This window comes from Pelodiscus sinensis, chromosome 3, assembly GCF_052426305.1.
Source record: "Pelodiscus sinensis isolate ZL-2025 chromosome 3, ASM5242630v1, whole genome shotgun sequence".
Taxonomy (NCBI): Eukaryota; Metazoa; Chordata; order Testudines; family Trionychidae; genus Pelodiscus; species Pelodiscus sinensis.
Window position 1 is genome coordinate 101044619 of NC_143054.1, and position 21547 is coordinate 101066165.

The 21547-nt window shown below is 39.1% G+C and overlaps 2 protein-coding genes across 6 annotated transcripts in view; one reads left to right on the plus strand and one right to left on the minus strand.

The window, feature by feature from the left end:
- Positions 1-920, plus strand: part of ECT2L (epithelial cell transforming 2 like) — a 45258-nt gene extending 44338 nt beyond the window's left edge. Inside the window, exon 21 of the mRNA XM_025178008.3 lies at positions 539-920. Coding sequence (XP_025033793.3) covers positions 539-666 — 128 coding nt within the window. The 3' untranslated portion in view covers positions 667-920. The remainder of the gene's footprint in view (positions 1-538) is intronic.
- Positions 921-2701: 1781 nt separating this feature from the next.
- The window catches only part of REPS1 (RALBP1 associated Eps domain containing 1), a 108845-nt gene continuing 89999 nt past the window's right edge, over positions 2702-21547 (minus strand). For 4 of the 5 annotated variants that reach the window (XM_075924296.2, XM_075924299.2, XM_075924295.2 and 1 more), the window contains 7 exons: positions 20173-20291; positions 17279-17340; positions 10895-11080; positions 10155-10250; positions 9473-9621; positions 8657-8762; positions 2702-7034 (listed from right to left, as the gene is read on the minus strand). In XM_075924296.2, the coding sequence (XP_075780411.1) occupies positions 6966-7034; positions 8657-8762; positions 9473-9621; positions 10155-10250; positions 10895-11080; positions 17279-17340; positions 20173-20291 (787 nt within the window). In that variant the 3' untranslated portion in view covers positions 2702-6965. The remainder of the gene's footprint in view (positions 7035-8656; positions 8763-9472; positions 9622-10154; positions 10251-10894; positions 11081-17278; positions 17341-20172; positions 20292-21547) is intronic. The other variant, XM_075924300.2, reaches the window with a different exon arrangement.

Consider the following 21547-nt stretch of genomic DNA (forward strand, 5'->3'; position numbering starts at 1 on the left):
AAAAAAAATCTGGCATTACCATGCATAATTTCTGCGACATATCCAGTTTGGGGAAGCAATGCCCCTCCATACTCACCCTAATCTCTACCCACTGAAATGATTGTGTCTGCTACTCCCCATCCTGAAAACCCTAAGTAACCAGCAGATAACAGAGAAAACAAGATTCATAGCTACATTAAGTTAGCATAGCTACTACCAAAAGCCCAGTGCAGGTCACTGGAAATATGCCTCTGCATCAGTTTAAGACAATGTAGGGCTGAAAGTCAGCATTACCCTTAGATTTCTGATTTAACACTGTCCAGTGTCTCCCTTGTGATATCTACCTTCATGGGCAGTCTTCTATCAGCTTCCCATGATACAGCTCTATATATTCTTAAATTAGCTTGTACAGAATTTTTTTTTTTGTTATTTATTATGTCCTTAAGTCAGAATTTAAGAGTAAAGCTACAAGATTCTACTATCTATCCCTTAGATAGCCTATTGACCAAGAGTAATGAATACACTAAAGCCCACTTTCTTTTTAAACGCTATTTAACAGATATCAAGAATGCATTTACTCTACAAGGCCCAAAACGTAAATGGATTTGTTCTACCGAGGATGAAGATGACAAATTTACATGGCTATCCACACTGCAAAGTGCAATCAACTGTAGCATGAAGAACTGAGATTCACCTTAGTATTTCAGATGCCTAACTTGTAAGCATATGCTAATTATCTGAACAGACCTATTTTGTGCAGTTTCCTACTCTGAGGAGCTTTTCCTCAAATTTAGCATAATTACCAAGAAATTAGCATTCCTTTCAATCGTAGTTCATAGAATACCATCATGCCTAACTCAGACTGAAGATTAGTTATAGAAATGTAGCCGTGTTAGTCTGGTGTAGCTGAAACAAAAAACAGGACTATGTAGCACTTTAAAGACTAACAAAATGGTTATTAGGTGATGAGCTTTCGTGGGCCAGACCCACTTCCTCAGATCAAATAGCGGAAGAAAATTATCACAACCATATATACCAAAGGATACAATTAAAAAAAGGAACATATATGAAAAGGACAAATCAAATTTCATTTGTCCTTTTCATGTGTGTTCCTTTTTTTAAAATTGTATCCTTAGGTATATATGGTTGTGACAATTTTCTTCCGCTATTTGATCTGAGGAAGTGGGTCTGGCCCACGAAAGCTCATCACCTAATAACCATCTTGTTAGTCTTTAAAGTGCTACATAATCCTGTTTTTTGTTTCAGACTGAAGAAATTAACAGTAGAAGCACACAGCCAACCTATGAGATCGATTTAAAAAAATTCACACTATTCCAATCCATTTTGCCTTCAGAACTGAAGGCAAAATTCCCACAATGTGACTTGGAAGGCCAAGAAAAACAAATCGTATATGAAATCTGAAGAAAACCACCAGTTCATCAAGAATCTGTTATGGAAGGAAGATTTTCTCTACTGATTGCACAAGGAAACAAGACTACAGCTTACTTATGGGTAACAAGACATTTAAAGTAGTAGAGTCTCCGTATATCAGTGTTTCTTAAACTGCGGTCGGAGGTGTGCCATGGAGAACAGAATCAAAATGGCCACCCCTAAAGGAGCAGGCAAACCTTTCCTCCCCTCCTCCCAATAACTCCCCCCCCCCCCCGACCCTTTTTCCTCCTGACCTTTTTTTCCCCCTTTTGCTTAAAGAATCCTTGGCATCTCCCATAAAAAAAAGTTTGGTGTCCCTCGGTCTTAAAAAGTTGAAGAAACACTGCTGTATATACGACTACTACCACTACTACCTTTTATTATAGTTTCAAAGGGAATTAAGGAGATAGAAACATCTTTTTGCAATTTTCATCAAAGACCAAAATCCTCCATTTTCACATAATTCTTCAGAGGGAAATTTTTACTAAAAATTAGTACAGCAATATGAATAATAAAATATACAGGCAATTTGCTCTGGGGAATAAAAGTTATTAACCATTACAAAAAGACATAGCTCTTGGAAGCTTAACTGTGTAGCTGAAACTGAAGTTATCCAACAAGGATTGTTGTAAGATGGTATTTAAATAGGGCTGTTGAGTCAGTTAGGCTAATGTGATTAACTCAAAAATCAATTGATAAAAAGTAATTGTGATTAATCACAGTTTTAATCTCACTGTTAAATAGAATACCGATTTAAATTTATAATTTTGGATTTTTTATATTTTCAAATATATTGATTTTGATTACACAGAATACAGTGCTTACTTTATATTTTTGATAGTATTTTACAATTCACTATAAATACTGTAGTGCAATCTCTTTCCTGGAAGTGCAACTTACAAATGTAGATTTTATTCCATACCTGCGTTCAATAAAACAAAACTTTAGAACATACAAGTCCCCTCGGTCCTACTTCTTATTCAGCCAATTGTTCCAAGTTTGTTTACGTTTGCAGGAGATAATGCTGCCCATTTCTTATTTACAGTGTCACCTGAACATGAGAATAGGTTTTTGCAAGGGGCTGTTGTAGTAAGTTGAGGGCTGGTAACATGGAGTCAGCAGGCCTGAATAAAGGCCTGCAACATGAAAACAGCAACAGGCCTGGAATCTAGTGAGCAAGACTTTGGTTCAGTAACACAGGAGCCAAGAAAGAGGCTCTATTGATAATTGTGTAAGTTAGGTCGAGCATGGAAGGACATAAGGAGACACTGGATACATATTATAAGCCAAAGGGGAGTAGTGGAACATCTTCATAAGAAACGTTTTGGTACCAAAGACGCCCCAAAAACTAATGTACATATCAACCTAGTTTCAGGATCAGGTCGAAGTTTAAGTATGAAGGATAGTAAGCAAACCCCCCTTCCATAAGGTGAGGGATGGTAACTAGGCAACAGAGGATGGCAACCTGGTATGTAAAGAAGTGATGCAAGTTGTCTGTACATGTCTATAAAAGGGCACTGCAAATGGTGGGCACCAATCAACAGGAGGATGGGGGAAGAGTGCATTAGGCACCTGAAACAGCAGGTATAATTGATGAGATTTACAGAATGCACAGTGGCTTAACATTGGCTAACCACTGTTAGTATCTGTTATTTGGCAATATGTCTGCTGTGTGTTGGTACATTGTCAACGCTTGCAGAATGCACAATGGCTTGGTGTTAAGACTTTCTGCTGACAACTGTTAATGTATAGCATTTGGCAATAAACCTGCTCGACTGGTTTCATCCTTGCCTGAATCTGTCATTTACGGGGGCTCTCAGATCCACTATGTTGGCCCAAGTCACGGGGTTTAACGCTTTAGATAAAGGGAGCAAAGGCGCACATACATCCGAAAGTATATCACCAACGGAGTAGAGGACTTGTCAGGAACGCACTGGGACAACCCCGAAAACCCTGACTGACAACAGCTGGGATCGCAAAATACTTACATGCAACATGTATGAAACACCGAAAATCTTAAAATAAATGTTATTTTAATTATTTAACAGCATTATTAAGAAAGACATTTTTTGTATTAATGCTATAGCCCCATATTTAAGTACCACTGCAACAAAAATAACTTACCTTTTTTAGAACTTACATGCATGAATGGCTCCTGATTTTTCTCCTAGAATAACTAGCTGCTGTTGGTCTGGTCTTATATTTTTAGGAATCTTGACAGTCTTTTTAAAGTAGCACTGCCTTTCAAAATAGTTTTTTCACATATTCACTTTTATTGTGCAAATATAGACACGGGAGAAGACAAAAAATGAAGGCTGAGGGGAAAAAAGCAACCGTTCCAGCACCAGGAATGGTGTCAGAAAAGAGGCAAATTAGTAATGGGAAAAGATGTGGAAAAAAGTATGATGGAAGAGAAAAATCAGCCAAGGGGCTGCCCCAGCCTCCACTGGTTTAACATTCACATCTCTAGTTTATAACAAGCTACTACAGATGACCAGAAGAAACAAATATATGAGAGAGAGAGAAGAAATGAGGGAGCATTAAAATAATTATGTTTTGCATCCCACTCTGACTTCTTCCGGAAGTCAACACAATTCTCTTTTATTGAAAGCAAACCATGAGCATATTATTTTTTTTAGAGGCGTTAACTCTTGATGACTATCACCCAATCTGATGTTTTTAAAGACAAGAGGTTATAACAGAAGATGAGAAATTAAACTGGCTCTTTAGATGGCAAAGAATTGTTTCTGAATTAAAATCTGGTTTAAAGTTCACATAATGAGCATTCAAAATAAAAAAAATCTTTAAAAACAGTTTTCCTATTTCTCTTGACTAGATATAAAAAAGTCATTTACTGCAATTAAGCTCTTGACATATTTGATGTACAATTTGTTGATTCGATTGCAAGGATCTGAGACATTGAAATCCATACATGCATTTAAAATTTGAGTGTAAATGATTTTTTAAAAATATTTTAATAAAACAAAACTGCATGGACAATTACATGCAATTTATTAAAAAAACGCCACGATCATTGTACCAGAAACCCAGTTGGAAAGCTAGCATTTGGTCTTTCAGTTTTATCTAGCTACTTGGTAATTAGTTACCGGTACAATGGTGATGTGATCTTGGTCCATAAAGTTTTCTGGGTTGCCTTGCATTTCTCCTTTTTGCTTACACCTGATTTTACTAAATTTAGTCTGGCACTTAATCTACTAATTGACAACATATTGTGCAAGTGCGATGTCTACATAGGCAGTTTATTATTTAAACAAGTTATTTCATTATAGAAATCTCAATCCACCTACATGCAAATAAAGATTCACTTTTTTCATTTAATAGTGTGAAATTCATGGCTTCTATGTTAAGGAATGGTAGTTTGCACATGTACAGAAAAAAAACCCAGTAGTTTTTCCATGACATTTACAAAAATGTAATTCGAACAGGTCTTAAAGTAGCAAAATTCCACCACAGTATTTATGACAGCTTCAAATATCCTGTCAATGTACAGTAAGTTGAAAGGGAAACCATCTATTTCACCGTGCAAACAGAAGTGCAAGCAGTAAACAGCATAAACAGTGGAAAATGTTTTAAAATGTTTTTCAATAATCAATTGGTAATACAGTTAAGAGACTAATTTAAAATCAAACAGTGAAACAGGGAAGGTAAAGGACTTCTAATCTGTGATTCATTTAGTTTGATTACATTCAGAAGGCACTTTTAAAGAAATCTAGTTCATGTAATTTATTAGCTACCTTCTTTCACCCATGAGTTATACTGTAGCAGCATTATGCTTTTATACAAAACACCTAGTTTTATTTATATATCCAATATACTATCCGTTCTACCATTTACTTAGCACTTTTCATCAACAGATCTCAGAGCTTTACAAGAAGTCAGCATCATCCCCATTTAGCCAACAGGGAAGCTAAGGCACAAAGAGGCAACATGACTTGCCAAAGATCTTCCAGTAGGTCAGTGACACACCCAGGAATAGAACCCAATCAGAGTCCCAGTCAGTGCTTTAGGCACTGCAATGCACTGCATCCTAAATGCATGCACTCTAGAAACGAGGGACAATATATGTGGCTATATTAAACATAAATTAGGGTGTCTCACTTCAAGAAAATCCCAAATGGCTAATTGCTGAAAACTAGAAGAATGAAGAGATCTATTCCTCCTTGTGACTGCCATCAGAAAGACTTAAAATATTCCTGCAGACCTGTAAGAAATCCTGATTGGTGAGTGTTACAAATTCCAGTTAAAGATGAATCAACAAAATTAAAATATTGTGCTGTTTTATTGGTGTAAAAATCACACAATTGCTAGTTCTGATTCTGCTGAGATACATCCATGCAGTTTAACATCTATGATCCCACAGCCAGAAGAAGCCATTAAATAGAATATCTGCTGTTAGTCAGCAATTAATGCAAATTTACATATGAGATCAAAAGGTGTGTATCATACAATATACAACAAGTCCTAATACAGTACATCAACCCGAACAACAGATACACTCAGGGGATTTTTTGTTAATAGTGATGTCTGTCTATATGCCAGAAGAATAAGGCTTGGAGACAGGATGACAGAAGGTGTCCCGGAAGTCCTAAGAAATAAACCATTTATTTTTTGACTGGGAATTAGAAGTTCAGCGAGGTATTGACACATTACTTGACAGTACAATCTGTTACAGTAAGACGGGTGGATATGATCTGTTAATAAAAGGTAATGTGTGAAGCATGCATTTACAGGTAGTGCTCAGGAAATGTGCAATCAATACATTGGGAATTAACACCCAATTCTTTTCACAGAAGGGATGACCGAGGAAGGTCTGTTACAATTAGTATCAGTTGTACCATAGGTCATTTATATGCATGCGACTGAATCAAGATCATGAGTGGAAAAGTGTGAACATCTGGCAGTCTAGCCACATACTGCACAAAGTATGAAACAAACATGATAGAATCAATTTTAGATGATATGGCAAGGTAGCCTGCAAGAAACTGTCGCAGCTGGAGGGAGCTACCTTATTGCAAAAAATGCAGGCTTTCTGGAATTGTGAATTCCTTGCTAAATTGTGAAAGGTGGTTTGGGAGATCAGTTTTGGTTCACATACCAGATTAGTTTTCTGTTTTACACAATAAAACAAATAAGAGGCATTTATGTTATATCTGAGTGCTTGAATGTTAAAAATTAACTGACTAGCTGTCCTTGGCTTTGACATGAAATATAAAAACCTATATGTAACTAATTCCAGTTTGAAGTTTTGGCCACTGAAACTGTGCAAACTCAACTCCAGCAGAAAGACCATGCACCCAAGGAATTGGCAGGAGAGGCAGCGCCAAGATATATAACATTTAAGGAGAAAAGTTTTCCTAATTTTTTTTGGATTGAAGGTAAAATACTTAAATGCAAAGATGGACAAACTTGACAGAACAGAACCACTAAATGTAATGCTGAATAGAGTGCACTGAGCTGAATGAATGGGTCTTTCAATAGGCTTTGAACCAATCCCCCTTTCAAAATTAATAAATTCACAGTTAACAGCAATTGGCTTATAGGTGAGAGAAAGGTCGAAGCTGTTCCAGTTGGACTTCCAGGGAGATTCTCTCTTCAAGAACATCCTGGAAAGGAAAGATTTTTAAATTTACAGTCCACAGTGAACATTGTGAAAACTTCTTACTGTCATCAAAATTAGGTAAATGTTGGAATGCCCAAACCTGAAGCTAAGTTGTTCTCTAAAGAATATGAGAACCCCTGCCCATCAGCTGAATCAGAGCTTCTGCCATTGAATTCTGCACACTATGAATGAGACCTTTGTTCAATAATAAAGCTATTTAAACAAGCTGAATTCCTTTTTGTCCTACCCAAACACTAAGCAAGGATTAGCTGACAATTTATAAATGACACAAAAAAAACCTGGGAGAGGAGAATTTCACTTAAAGTTTTATGAACATTTAAAGTTTATTTTCAGTGAATTTCACCTATCCCAATTGCCTTTAAAGATCTGTAATACAAATTTGAATTCATACTTGTCAGTTTTTTAAAAAAGATCCACCCATTTTAGCATATTTGGATTCAGTATGAACTTCATAACTAAGACGAGGTGATTTTTGAATAACATGCTTATGAAATGAATCAGTGTTTAGTACTTTACTTTTCATTAATATCTTTCAGGATTTGAATCTCTCCCCAGGCTGAGGAACACACACCATAAATGCACTTTCAATTGCTTTTTCTAGTTTTCCTAATACCTTCATCTCAGAATAGTGATATTAAAAGTAAAAGGTGTTGGTTATAATTTTTGCTATATTTAACTGCAAGTTAATCAGAAATATGAAGGTAATTAGAAATCAGATGGCATCTTGTAGAAACACTTCGACAAACTAATTTTATTGTCCTTTCTATTTTCAGAGTTCCACAGTGCACATTGTAAATAGCTATCTCCTGTAATCACAGACTCATAAAAATGTTGGTCTGAAAGGGATCCTGAGAGGTCAAACACTCTAGCCTCTTACACTGAAGCAGGACTATGTATACCCAGACGACCTGTCATATGTTTGTCCATCTTAAAAACTTCCAATGACAGGGATTCCATAATCTTCTTGGGAAGCCTATTCCACTATTTAACTATCTTTACTGTTTTTGCTAATTTTGAACCCAAATTGCCCCGCTGCAGATTAAGATGATTACCACTTATCCTTTCAGTGGACATGGAGCAGAAGCAATCATCTTCCTCTTTATAACATCCCTTAACATATTTGAAGACTTAGAAGGTCTCCCATCCCAATCTTCCTTTTCCAAGATTTCACACACACACACACACACACACACACACACACACACACACACCCTACGCATGTTTAAAGTTTCATCATATGTTAGGCCTTCTCCTCAGGACTCACCCCAATTTCACCACATCTTTCTTTAAATGTGGTACCAAAAAGGACACAGTATTCCAGCTGAGGCCTCATCAATGTAGAGCAGAATGAGACAATTAATTACCATGTTTATGTTAAAACACTCCTGTTTTAACACCTCAGAATATTAGCCTTTTTTTGCAACTGCACCACATTGCTGGTTTATATTTAATTTGTGATCCACTGTGTTATCCACAGAGCCTTTTCAGCAGTACTAGTGCCTAGCCAGTTATTCACCTGGCCCCATTACTATACTCTCTCCAGTTACACATGTGCACACACTTTTTTCCACAAACCAATATACAAAAAGAGAATGATGGTATTACCTTTAACTGTTGCTGTAATTCACTATTCAATCTGGCCAATACAGTGTTGGTTTCCTTATTGCGTCTAATTGATGCTTGAATTGCCTTCTTGTCTTTCCCCACGGACCTGAGGTATATTAAGTATTTTTTTTATAAGTCTTAACTGCCATACACTCCAAGAAATAACTTTGATAACCATTCCTGAGATCCTGTGTCAATTGCCCAGCAAGAGCCACACAAAGGACATTTTTACATGATTTAGTGACTCTTCCCACTTACTTTCCTTTCTACAGACTAGAACACATAGTATACTAGCCTTATTTGCACAGAAGCTTCGCATATCTGTTTCCTACAGAACAAAGACAATGCATTACACTCTTAAATTACTATAATCTCTTTCAGTCTACCAATACCAGATAGATTTTAATTTAATTTGATTGTGTTTAGTGTAGACTTGAGGGTAAAGGAGGGTATGAAAAAAAATCACACATTTACATTCAAGACCATCCATACCCACCAACTTTATTTAAAATTAATAATACCACGCTAAGATATTTAACCATTTTGTATTTTGTAAAATGCTAGTAAGTTTTTCATCCAAATAACTGGAATACCTTATTAGGTATATTTCAACATCACCAGGAATTTTTTTGGAAAATCTAATTAAAAATCTGTTAACATTTATGTTGACTCACTTAGTAGTTTGTACATGATTTATAGCCACTAATAAATCAACACTATAAAAATTGCTTGTATTTCTTCTGTAAGCTAACAGTTTTATTTGCCGTTTAAGTGTGAATTTCCCAATATTAGACATTCATACTCATCTTGGGTTACCTAGGGATAGATGGCTGTGAAGCAAGAACAGCAGCTATGACACCTGTTTTCTGTGTATGCTCCTCAACTTCAGGTCTCAGCTCATCTTCTGATTTTAACCTTCTGCGAATAGGCTTTGGTGGTGGAGCAAGAGGTGTAGTGCCTTTTCCCTGGGAAGTAAAAGACAGCCCATAAGCAAACATCACAATACATTTTATTTTTATTCAAACCAACTGGCTATGCAGAACTTTCTGTGAAACTAGTTCACATATTTAAGAGTTCTGAGAACACTGACTTATAACAGGTCTACTTTAGTTCTCTCAAGAGGCATCAGAACCACTGTGTAAGATTAACTCTTTTCAAGGAAGTTGACCTGCATATGAAATAGCCATCTGCTTCCTATGAACTAAAATCCTAAAAATAATCCCAATATGAATCCTATTTTGCAACTATTACAGATAAGCAATCTACCTTCATTAACGTGAGCTACTACTGTGATAATTTTAGATGGAACCAGTCCTGCAAACGTAGTATTTTAACCAAAAAGGTAAATATTCCAAAAAGTTCGAAGCCCTTGGAAACTGGATTCAAATGGAAGCTTCTGGAAACACAGGTATAGGCATCACTAACTGGCAACTGTTCTAATACACATTCTTCTCTGGGTTAAAACCTACACTTCTACCTTCAAGTTAATTGTACATACCGAATTAACAGGGACATTAACAGCTGCCTTGTCTTCAATCCTGCTCTCTGCTTTGGCAACTCTAAGGGAGCCTGAAGAATCAGAGGGTTTTTCAACCTGCAGAGAATTAGATAGTTTAGACACAATGTATCATTCACATTTTTAATTCTGCAATAATTAGCCTGATGGCCAGTTCATCATGCTGTTCTTTGGTTATACAAACAGAATTTTACATTCTCAAGACTCTTATAGTAATAGAGAAGACTCTTATGTGAGCCTAAGTCCTCTTTAAAGGCCCAAGATGAAGAGAGGGGACTGAAGCCAATTACCAACTTCATCTAGTAAATCCCGTAGCCATTCTACTATCACTATTTCTGATCAGCAACAAGATCATATCACCAGAGACATGTTGGAAAGTTATGTTTCATGAGAGGCAGCAACAAGACAGGATTGTTCAATCCTAAATTAGAACCTCTCTCTACTGGTCCTAACCTTAGTATAAAGAGATGCCCTAATAATAGAAACTCATTTGAATGTCTTCTGATCCAAATCAGATGTTAAATATAATTTATACTATAGCAGCTACACATGATACGTCACACACACACACACACACACACACACACAATAAGACTGTATATGTCCAAACAAACCGACTAGCAAAGTGGTCAGGGCAGGCTTAAAGTGATTTATGCAAGGTCTACTGGGAGTAACTAATAGGGTACACCAATGTGGTCTACAATATATCTATTTTCATTGACCTGCAAGACTTCTGAGTGGGTTTCAATTTCCTCCTCCTCCTCTTCATTTACACCTGATGCAACGAGTGCCTCAAACTGGCTAAAATCTGCAAAATTTGGCTGTTCCGGTATTTGTTGAGGTGAGGTACTGGTATGAGCTATTAGGCCTTCAGCATCAACTGGGCGATGCACATGAGGACCTGCACCCTATAGCAAAACAAAAGATAACAATAACCAATACTGTGTTCTTGAAATAACTGACCTAATATATATGAGCAAAATCTTGTCCAAACAAGAGTTTATGAAAGAATGCTGCTAACCAAGGACAATTATTTAATTAATGCATTACTGCAGACATTACTGCCTTTGTTTAGACTTGTACTAACACACAGAAGTTTCTATCCTGCCATTAGAACAAATATGATTTTCGCCATACAAGTACAAAATGACTATATTTATAACAAAGGGCAGAACATTCTGGTAACCCATGATCAAAAGTACCAACATTGGTAAAGTTAAATTTCTTTACTTTCATCTAAACTATTTTGTTTTCCATTTTTCCAAGTGTACATCTCTTTGAGAATGGATACAACGTAACCTCCCTGCAAGCTGTCTTTTGGGACAACTCAAATACCAGGAAAGTAAAAGACAAAGGGGCAGATGGAATAATGGATCCTAAAGGTTCCACAACAATCCAAATTTGAAAAGTGTAAGGAAGAACCATCCAGCAATAGCAGGGTGCACCTGAGCAAAATGCTGATTCATTGCTTGTGGTGACTGATATAAATGGAAGAATGCCTTCAAGCACAAAAATAGCACACCAATCATTTTTTAAAAAGACTCATGGATATATCTTGTGGCTTTTTTAAAACTGCATAGCTTGTTAATTTTAAATTGTTTGAGAACAATATGACATCTGAGAAATATAAATATGAAAGATATAAAAAATAATTAAAAGTATAACATTTATATTTCCCATGATTTTGAACATACATTTATATGAATAACTTGTCTTAGTGCAAAACCTTTTTGACCCCTTTCCTCCATCATCTTTAAGTTAAACATTCTTTTAGAATTACAGGCAGTCCCCGAGTTACGCGGATCCGACTTATGTCGGATCCACAGTTACGAACAGGATTTGCTGCCCGTCTCCCTGGTCTGCTGGAGACCAGGGAGACGGGGAGCAAAGCCGCGGAGCACGCGGGCAGCGGACAGCCCAGACACGCCGCGGCTGTCCCGCTGCCGGCGTCCTCAGAGGCTTTGGGAGACGGGGAGCAAAGCCGCGGAGCACGCGGGCAGCAGGACAGCCGCCGCGCGTCTGGGCTGTCCCGCTGTCCCCGTGCTCCGCGGCTTTGCTCCGGATGCCTGTGGTACAGCAGCTGGGGCGCTACTGGACCAACCCGGCAGCACCCCAGCTGCTCTGCCCCAGGCGTCCTGATTCAGCCGCTGCTGGTCAGTTTCAGCAGCGGCTGAATCAGGACACCTGGGGCAGAGCAGCTTGGGTGCTGCTGGGTTGGTCCAGTAGCGTCAAGGAGCGGCGCTACTGGAGCAACCCAGCAGCACCCAAGCTGCTCTGCCCCAGGCGTCCCCAAGTCAGCCGCTGCTGAAACTGACCAGCGCTGACTACAGGAAGCCCGAGGCAGAGTTTCAGCAGCAGCTGACTTGGGGATGCCTGGGGTTCTTAAGCTGAATCTGTATTTAAGAACTGGCGTCCAGATTCAGCCTGTTGAAACTGATCAGCAGCTGATTCCAGGAAGCCCGGGGCAGAGCAACTCTGCCTCGGGCTTTCTGTAATCAGCCGCTGCTCAGTTTCAGCAGCAGCTGAATCTGGATGCCAGTTCCGACTTACATACAGATTCAACTTAAGAACAAACCTACAGTCCCTATCTTGTACGTAACCCGGGAATTGCCTGTAGTTTGCAACAGCCACTGTCAAATCACTTCCTATCAGAAAAACAAAAACTATGGATAATAAATGATTCCCAGTTTATAATTACTGCTAGAATAAGTTACTGGAGGCTTACAAATTGCTATTTTTAGAAGAGTAACTTAGCACTTTGGGTAAAGGCAAACTGAGAAGTCCGTTTTTCTTCCATTATCTGTCTCACAATTCACAGTTAATGTACTTTAAATATTAAAGTAAAGTGGCTCTTAGTACAGCAGATAAAACCCTTTTCTGCTGTCACATGCTAATTAACATCATGACAAAGTGCACAAAGTTTGTAAACTGTGTTTTTAAAACTAAAGCTATGCATGAAGGCAGGGTTTTTTTGGGATAAAAATTCCAATGTGAGCTTTCATGAATTTGACAGAACCCATTTTGAATATTTAAGTTATATATGATGGTCATGCTAGCTATAATTATGGGGAAAGCTCTGGAGCTAACAACGTAAGAGGACTTTGTACTGTGTCACCAGGAAACTTCATGGGGAGCTGCTCACCTCCATATATTAGGTAGAACTCCAGGAAGAAAAATAGGCAGTATCTTAAATTTGTTAGCAAACATCTTAATTCATTTTAGACACCACTTGCACTTAGTGTAGACAAGGGTTTACTACTTTCAAAAAATGCTGTAGCTCTTCAGGGTCAACCCACAGTTTTTGGCTTTAGGCAACAATTTAGGCTTGGAAATGGTGACAGCGCAGGTCCACAGGTGATGCACTGTTTTCTGAATGGATTTCATTACTATTTAGGATAAAATATGAAGCTACACAATCTTATAAATGAAGTAAACAAATACAGAACACAGTCAAACCTGAATTAAAAATGAAAGAGGACTTCATATTGCGTTCAATTTCCTTTTAGCTAAGTTATACATGATAAATCAAGGACTAACAATTTTAGAGGTTTTCAAAGACTTAAAGGTTTTGTTTCCAATTAAGAGGAGTGTTTCCAATAATATATATTCCTTTAATCTAACTTGAATTGCTCAGTATTACAAGTTCACTGAGAAGACTTGAAATATTAAAGGGACATCTTCACTTGAAATTTAATCAGTTAAAGGAAAGGAGTTAAAAGTTTTAGCTATTGCACCTTCCCCATCTCTTCCACTTGCCAATTTTGGTGGTTTTGCAGACGTTCTTTTTTCTCTCCACTGATCTGTGAAATACCCACAAAACTGAATCAGGGAGAATAACTATAAATAGTTAGAAAGCTTCAGGGGGTAGCCAAGTTAGTCTGTACAGGATAAACTTAAAAAACAACAAATGGTCTGGTACTGAAAGTGATTTTCTACAATGCTATGAAATGCACAAAATAAACCAAAAAAAGATTGATAGATTGAGAGTACTGGGCAACGTACCCTCACATGCGCCATTATCTGGCTCATGCATTGATCCAGAATAGGTATGTTAAATTTTCATTAACTAATCAAATAAATAGTTGATTGGATAGTAATTTCCCCAAAGCAAGGTACAAGTTGAAACTCTAAAATCAGGTACTCTCTGGTCTGGCAACATTTGTGGTCTTGCAGGACCAGAGAGCCTGGCTGGGAGTGGGTCGGTGAGGATCAGAAGCATCAGCCTGGACTAGCAGCAGAGGAGTGTGGCCCCAACCAGGGCTGGGGATTAAGGCAATGGGGCTGGCATGGCTGGGAGAGCAGCCCTGATTAGGGCTGAAAGAGAAGCCCAGTGGCTGGGGCTGGCACCCAGAAACGGGGCTGATGGCTGGGGAGGAGAGTCTTGACCTCACCTGGTCTGGAAAACTCCCTGTTCAGGAACACACAGGTCCTCAGAGTTCCAGACCAGGGAGTTCCAACCTATACTGGTGACATGAATGTGAGGAAAAATTTCATAGAACTTAAAACTGCATGTGCTACCTATGACTGTTCTTATGGTACCCAGAGCTATGAGTCACCTTGTTAACCTTGCCTCCAATGAGGAGTCTTTTCTTGTAGCAACTGGGTGACAGCTCCGACATTCCCAGCCCTTGCTTCACCAGGCAGGTTATCAATATGTGCATCACAATCCCTGAGTCCTTTTGAACCATTCCCCTGTGATACAGCCCAATAACGGCTAATCAGAAATTCCAGATCCTCTGCAATCAATGGTGCAGTGTACCACAATTTGCCAGTTTTATCTTAAACCACTATTATTGTAAACCAGCAGTTGTGAGCACTTACTTTTAAGTTTATTTAAGAAAGAATAAAGATTTAATCAGTGAGAAAGTGATGGTGGTAACTGTTTACACACAAAATAGAATCATTAAATGCAAACCTGAGCCTACACATACCATTTTACCTTTCCTATATAATAAAGTAGGCTCCCCCTGATCCCCAAAGTTCAGCCCATGGCAGAGATAGCTACTTTCACTAGACCCAGGATAAAAGCTCTCATGGAAGCTCCCCGCTCCTTAAGAGATTTCCTCACTGATAGATCCACAATGCCCTTCTCTACACTATGGCACTTACAGCAGTGCAGCTGCATCAATTCAGTGCTTTGTGGTGTAGATGCTGTAAGCCAGGAATGGACAGCCTACAGCCCCCCACGGGCTGGGTTTGGTCTGTAGCTTGTCTTTGCCCTGAGCCTCATGGGCTGGATCTTTCCCCTACTCTACCCTACAGTGGGCCAAGACAGTGCTGGCACTCCAGCCACATGGCAAGTCTCCAAACCCGGGATCCCCAATGTGAGGAGGGGGAACCCCAAACCTTGCAGGCTAGATCAAAGCAAGCCTAGGAGAGGGGAGGAAGTAGCCTGAAATGGAAGCGCAGGGAAGCTCTGTTCTTGCACTTGCCTGCAGGCTTCATCCACCACTACTCTCACTGGCCAGGAATCCTGTCCAATGGGAGCAGTGTATGGTACCAGCAAGTGGGTAGGGCTTCACAGAGCCATCTGTCGCCTACTAGGAACTGCACCAGTTAGGTGCCCCAATCTCCTGCCCTCCCACCCCCGAGACCTAGACCAAGCACTCCTACCCCCTAGCCTTCTCCTGAAATCCTCCCTCCCACCCTGACCCCACACTATCAGCCCACTCCCCAGCAGCTACCTCCCACACGCTGAACCCCTCATTTTTGGTCCTACCCCGGAATCTACAGGGGTCCTACAAAATCTACTAGCTCTGGGCCCCCAGAAGAGTTAATCTGGCCCGGGGGAGAGAGGGAGCCCTGATCCTTGGTGCTCCTACCCACCTTTTTGAGGCTGGAGCACGAATGTGTGATGAGAACGTCTCTTGTTTTTTTCCCCTGCATTTTCATTGGGGGCCTCACCTATTAGGATTTTTTCTCCTCACTTGGGAGTCAGGTTAGCAAGGCTTCCCCCCTTCTCACTTGTGCATGGCCCCTGGCTGTGTTTTTTTCCTGTGAGTCAGTGGCCCCAAACCCAAAAAAAGTTCCTCAGCCCTGTTCTAAGGTGATGGGGGAACTTAAGTTCTGCCGCCACAAGAGGTGGTAGCTATACTGGTGGGAGAAGCTTTCCTGGCAATATAGTAACACCTAAACCGGTGCTTAGGTTAATATAACATATACAGATTATTCACACCCTTGGTTTATGTAAATTATATCGAATTAACCTGTACTGTAGACAAGGTCTATCATACTGAAAACTGGCATGTTGAATTCCTGCCTTGTTGCAGAGTTTGTCTTTAAATGGTTTTGTTTATCATGGTCTCTGATAGTTTTCAATTAACTGGCTTGGGATGTGGTAAGGTCAGACAACAAAACCTTGAATAACCTTGAACTGTCTTGCTAGCTAACCAGGACTGACTAGCAGCTCCCTCTTGCTTGAATGGATCATCATTGAGTGACTAATTGCTACTCTGAGTGCATACAGCATACTTTAGATAAATACATCATTCCATAAATATTACCTGTGCATAAACCTCTGTGTTTGAGTCTTGACAAGTTACATGCTTTCTGTAGATAGGATATTTATCCATGAATATGTAAGCTATCAGATGTATGCTTGATGCAGTGAATGTGTCAGATCTCAGGTGAGAAGTGTTTACAAAACAGAGGATCATTTGCCATGGGGTACGTCATACCACCTCCAACTTGTGCCACATCATTTGTGTATATTTCTGTACTGCTATCCAGCAATTATTTTGGGGACAGTGCCCAATTAAGTTATGGTCTCTGCTCCCCTCCCATGTGGCTCCTGTACCAGATACTCTTCCCTTTGACCTCAGAGGGAAAAGTACATCAGAACAATGTCTCCTTTTAGTCCACTGCTTCCCCAAGAGCAGGTCCTCATCTTTCTGGGGAAGCCTTCCATGGTGACAGAAGTCTAGGCTTGAAAGCACTGGTACAAGTTCATGCCCCCAGTGTTTCCAAAAGCCAGCCCCATGTGCTAACCTGCCACCACATTTTGGAGCAGACTTAAAAATTCAGCTGACAAAGCTGGCACACATGCAAATAATTCTATACTCTTCTTAAATGTCAACTGACAGTGTAACAGAATAAGACAACTTCACCTGTGTAGGCTGTGGTCTTGGAGGCACTGCAGGGGGGTAGGCAACTCCAGCTTGTTGCTGTCCTGTGAAAAGACAACGGCTCTAAATGACAGTTTGATGACCAGGCTTTTTCCATCTGTTAGGACATGCTCATTGCGAATATGATGAACATGTGTTTAGTTTTCCACACTGCCAACATGAAAATAAGCTGCATTAGCTGTGCACAAGTTAAAAGAGCCAGGACTATCCTTCAGTGACATGGCGCAATTGTACTGTAGCCAAGGATAAAAGGTGACAGTTATAGTTAAGATATAGGGAAAATATAAGAATTTATGCTGTAAAACAGGTCCTACAGATCACACGTATAGCCAAATCAGGCCTTAGGATAAGTTAGCTATATTGTGAAGATTAGCTAGTGTAAGTAAGTTGATGAAAAGCCTGCCAAGCTTGTGTCTGTTTGAGATACTTTGATGCCCTAAATAACTGCTAGAGATTAGTTGACACTACAAGAGAACCACTGATAGCAGGGTGAAATGTTAAAAACTTCCTTAACATTACTGTTACTATGGGGTAAGGTAACAAATGTTGTTAAGTATGGGAACCAATGACTTAGGCCTGTGTAGAAGAAACACACCAAAAGCAGTGGGGAGTAGGAATGTGAACAACTAGTCAACTATCCTATAAGTAAATGCTTATTGAATAGTCACTACACTAGTCGCTTTCCCCCACTTGCTGCCTCCATCAGAAAGAGGCAGCAATGGGGGAGGAAAGGGGGGAGAAGAGGGTGCTTCAAAGTGGCAGCACCACATGGAGCCTGGGGCCAGACCCTGGGATCCATGCAGTGCTGCCACTTTGAAATGTTGCAGGGAGCATGGAGCTACCAGGAGACTGATGCAAACTGCATAGACTATTCAATTAGCCGATTAATGTAAATTTAACATCCCTAGTGGGGAGTGGAAGTTAGAACGAAGAGGGGTAAAAAGCCTTCCTAAATAGGTATGAATCTCAGTAACACATTGTAAAAGCTGTGTCTTGGGCTGTGTCCCTATGGGAGGGAGGTGGACAGATGATAGCATGACCATCACTGGTAGTGTTGATGAAGATGACTAACACTTAGGATTTTTCACCAAGGCATTGTGAAAGTAATACAAATATTACGCATTTGAATTGGTCTCTCTTTACTAGACTGCTACTAAGAAATTATTATAGAAAGAGCACTGGATAGTCTTTGTTATATACCACAGGGTCCACCTTTTGTTGATATCTCTCTGCTGTAGTCAATTTTGTGGACTGGACTCAGATTAAAGTAGGAGTAAGCCACAACCTCAGGGTGGGTAAGAAGTTAAAGCAACCCTTATCTACAAATAAGGCTAAATTGACCACTTTTGTCAAACAAAATGGTCAAAAGGACAGTGCGAGAGACTGATAATTGGACCTGGGTTCTACTCCTTGTATCTTTAGTTTGTGTAAACTTCTCTACATTTCAGTTTTTTCCAGTCAGAAAATCCTTTGTATAGTCAGTGCTTTAAGATCAGAACCTGAAATAAAGGCAGTCTGTGTCAACACACAGTAAATTACCTGTAATAATTATCTGAAGCTATACATCTATTACCACCATTTTCTTGAATCTACATTTGTCAAGAACTCCTACTGCTTTAATTCGGAGATACTGGAATGTGTAGTCTGCCTGTGGCTCCCATTATCATGTTTTTCACTTGATTACACTAGCACTCATTTCTATAGCAACTTACTTTAGGGGTTTCAAATGGCTGCCATATGAGGAGAGATTAGAAAGAGTAGGACTTTTCACTTAAGGCACATCTACACAGCAGGGCTGAAGCCAAAATAAACTATGCAATTTGAGCTGTGTCAAGTGTAACTTAACTCGAAATAGCTTATTTTGGCTTCTAGTGCTGTCTACACAGCAAAAAGTCCAAATTAGAGGACTCTTCCTCTGACTTCCCTTACTCCTTGTAAAATGATTACAGGAGTTGCAGTAAGAAGTCCTCCAGCTTGACATTATTTTGACATTATATTGAAATAAATGCTTGCTGTGTAGACACGGACTATGTTATTTCAGAATCAGTTATTCCGAAACATCAGTCATTCTGAAATAATGCTGCTATGTAGACATAGCCTTTGAAAAGAGGAGAATAGGCGGGGATATGATAGAGATCTATTAAATCATGACTAGTGTGGAGAAAGTAGATAAGGAAAAGTTATTTACTTGTTCCCATAACACAAGAACCAGGGGTCCCAAATGAAATTAATAGGTAGCAGGTTTAAGACACAAAAAAGCAGCATTTCTTCAGCAATGCACATTAAACCTAGAATCACAGAATCACAGAGCTGAAAGATCTCAGGAGGGCAACTCCAGCCCCCTGCCCAAAGCAGGACCAATCCCAACCTGTGGAACTCCTTGCCAGATGATGAAGGCCATGACTAACAGGGTTAAAAAAAAAACCTAGATAAATTCATGGAGGTTAGGTCCATCAATCAATATTAGTCAAGAAGGGTAAGAATGGTGTTCCTTGCCTTTGTACATCAGAAACTGGGAAGGGGTGACAGGGAGGGATCACCTGCTCTGTTCATTCTCTCTGGGGCACCTGGCATTGGCCACTGTCAGGAGACAGAATACTGGCTGAATAGATACATAAATATTTGGTCTGACCCAGTATGGTCATTCTTATGTACTGTTTTAAAAACACTGTTGATTAAGCCACTATTGTTCTTTAAAAAAGAGTCTACATTTTAACAAAAGCAATTTGTGTATTTAACACTTTCAGCAGTTCACTTCAAACCTAATGCTGTATTTTAAAAAATAAAGTCAACACTTTCTCCAGAAATGTTTTTTTTGTTTAAGATAAATATGTACTAAACAAATTAGCAAACACATGAATGTATTATGTACCTACCTGGGGTAACTGTAAAGGACCTGTTCATATCTAAAGATGATGAACGAGAGTGTGAAGGATGAGGCCTAGGAGGGGGTGGTGGTGGTGCAGTGTTGTCTGGAGATGTTCCTGAATGTGATCTGCAAAACAAGTAAACTTCTGTAGAGGTTCAGACAGACAGAACAGTAGACATTCAATTGCGAAGTGCAACCCAAAATGTCTCTATGAAGAAATCTTGTTTCAAGATTATAGCTACCATGAGCCTCTTTTTCCACAGCCAAATTAACTTTTTAAAGCAAGACTCCAGTGTTTCCCAATTCTGATATGACCACATTATCTTAATGCCTTTATTTCTTTGTCAAAATCCATATTATCCCTCCTTATTGCACTCTTATAACCTTCTGTAATATTTGTGGAAGCCTATAGCATCTCACAGTAGACATCGCAAGAGTTAATTTAGGAGAAGGTATGTAATATCAAACCTAGACTGGTAGTTACTACGATCAGGACTTCTGTAAAAGTAACAACTTTCTGTCAATAGCCTGAATATGAATTGTTTTCTACTGTTGAGTGGCATGGTATTAAAGAAAACTAAATTTTTGGTTGCTCTGACTCACTCACATAAAAGCCCACCTTGAGCATGATGAAGCTGAGAGTCTCAATGTATGTTTGCAGAGGTGAATACTAGCTTTGCCGTCTGAAATTTCTATTAACTAGTCCATATATTTATGGTCTTGAGAAATACTATTCTTATTATTGGATGTTTGTGTTATTTGGTATAAATGTTAAGCTCTTACAAATGCAAAACATATTAGCAATGTCAAGATCCAACAACAGATGCAGATCCTGAAAAGATTTTCATCATGATGGGGAAACTGATGTAAATGCAAAATAAGCCCAAACTCAGAATGAGGTTAAAGAGAGATGGAGCTATTAGTAGTATCTGAATGGGTTTTTTTTGTCTAGAAGAGTTCTGGTGCACCCATTTAATTAAAAAAAGAAACCTGTAGGTACGTCTATACTAAAGAGGCTATGCTAGTATATCCTCATACCATAGATTTTCTGTGTAGCAACATCACCCCCTCGTCAAGTGACTATGGCTATATCAACAAAAACCATCACCTCAATAATGTAGATTTATGTAAGAGGACAAAATCAGCTTTGCAATTAAACAACACAGGAAAACAATTTCTAAGCTATTGCACTACAAGTTACAGTTTTCATGTTTACTATATGAAGCCACCCTAATTATTTTAGTTTTAAGATGTAACTTAAAAACCGATCCTATGATGTTTAATGGCAAAGCAGATTTCCAGTCCTCCTCTGAGTGCCCACTCACTGGAGATTTTAGTGCTTTAAAACCCACATTTAATAAGAAATTATGTATTAAAAGGAT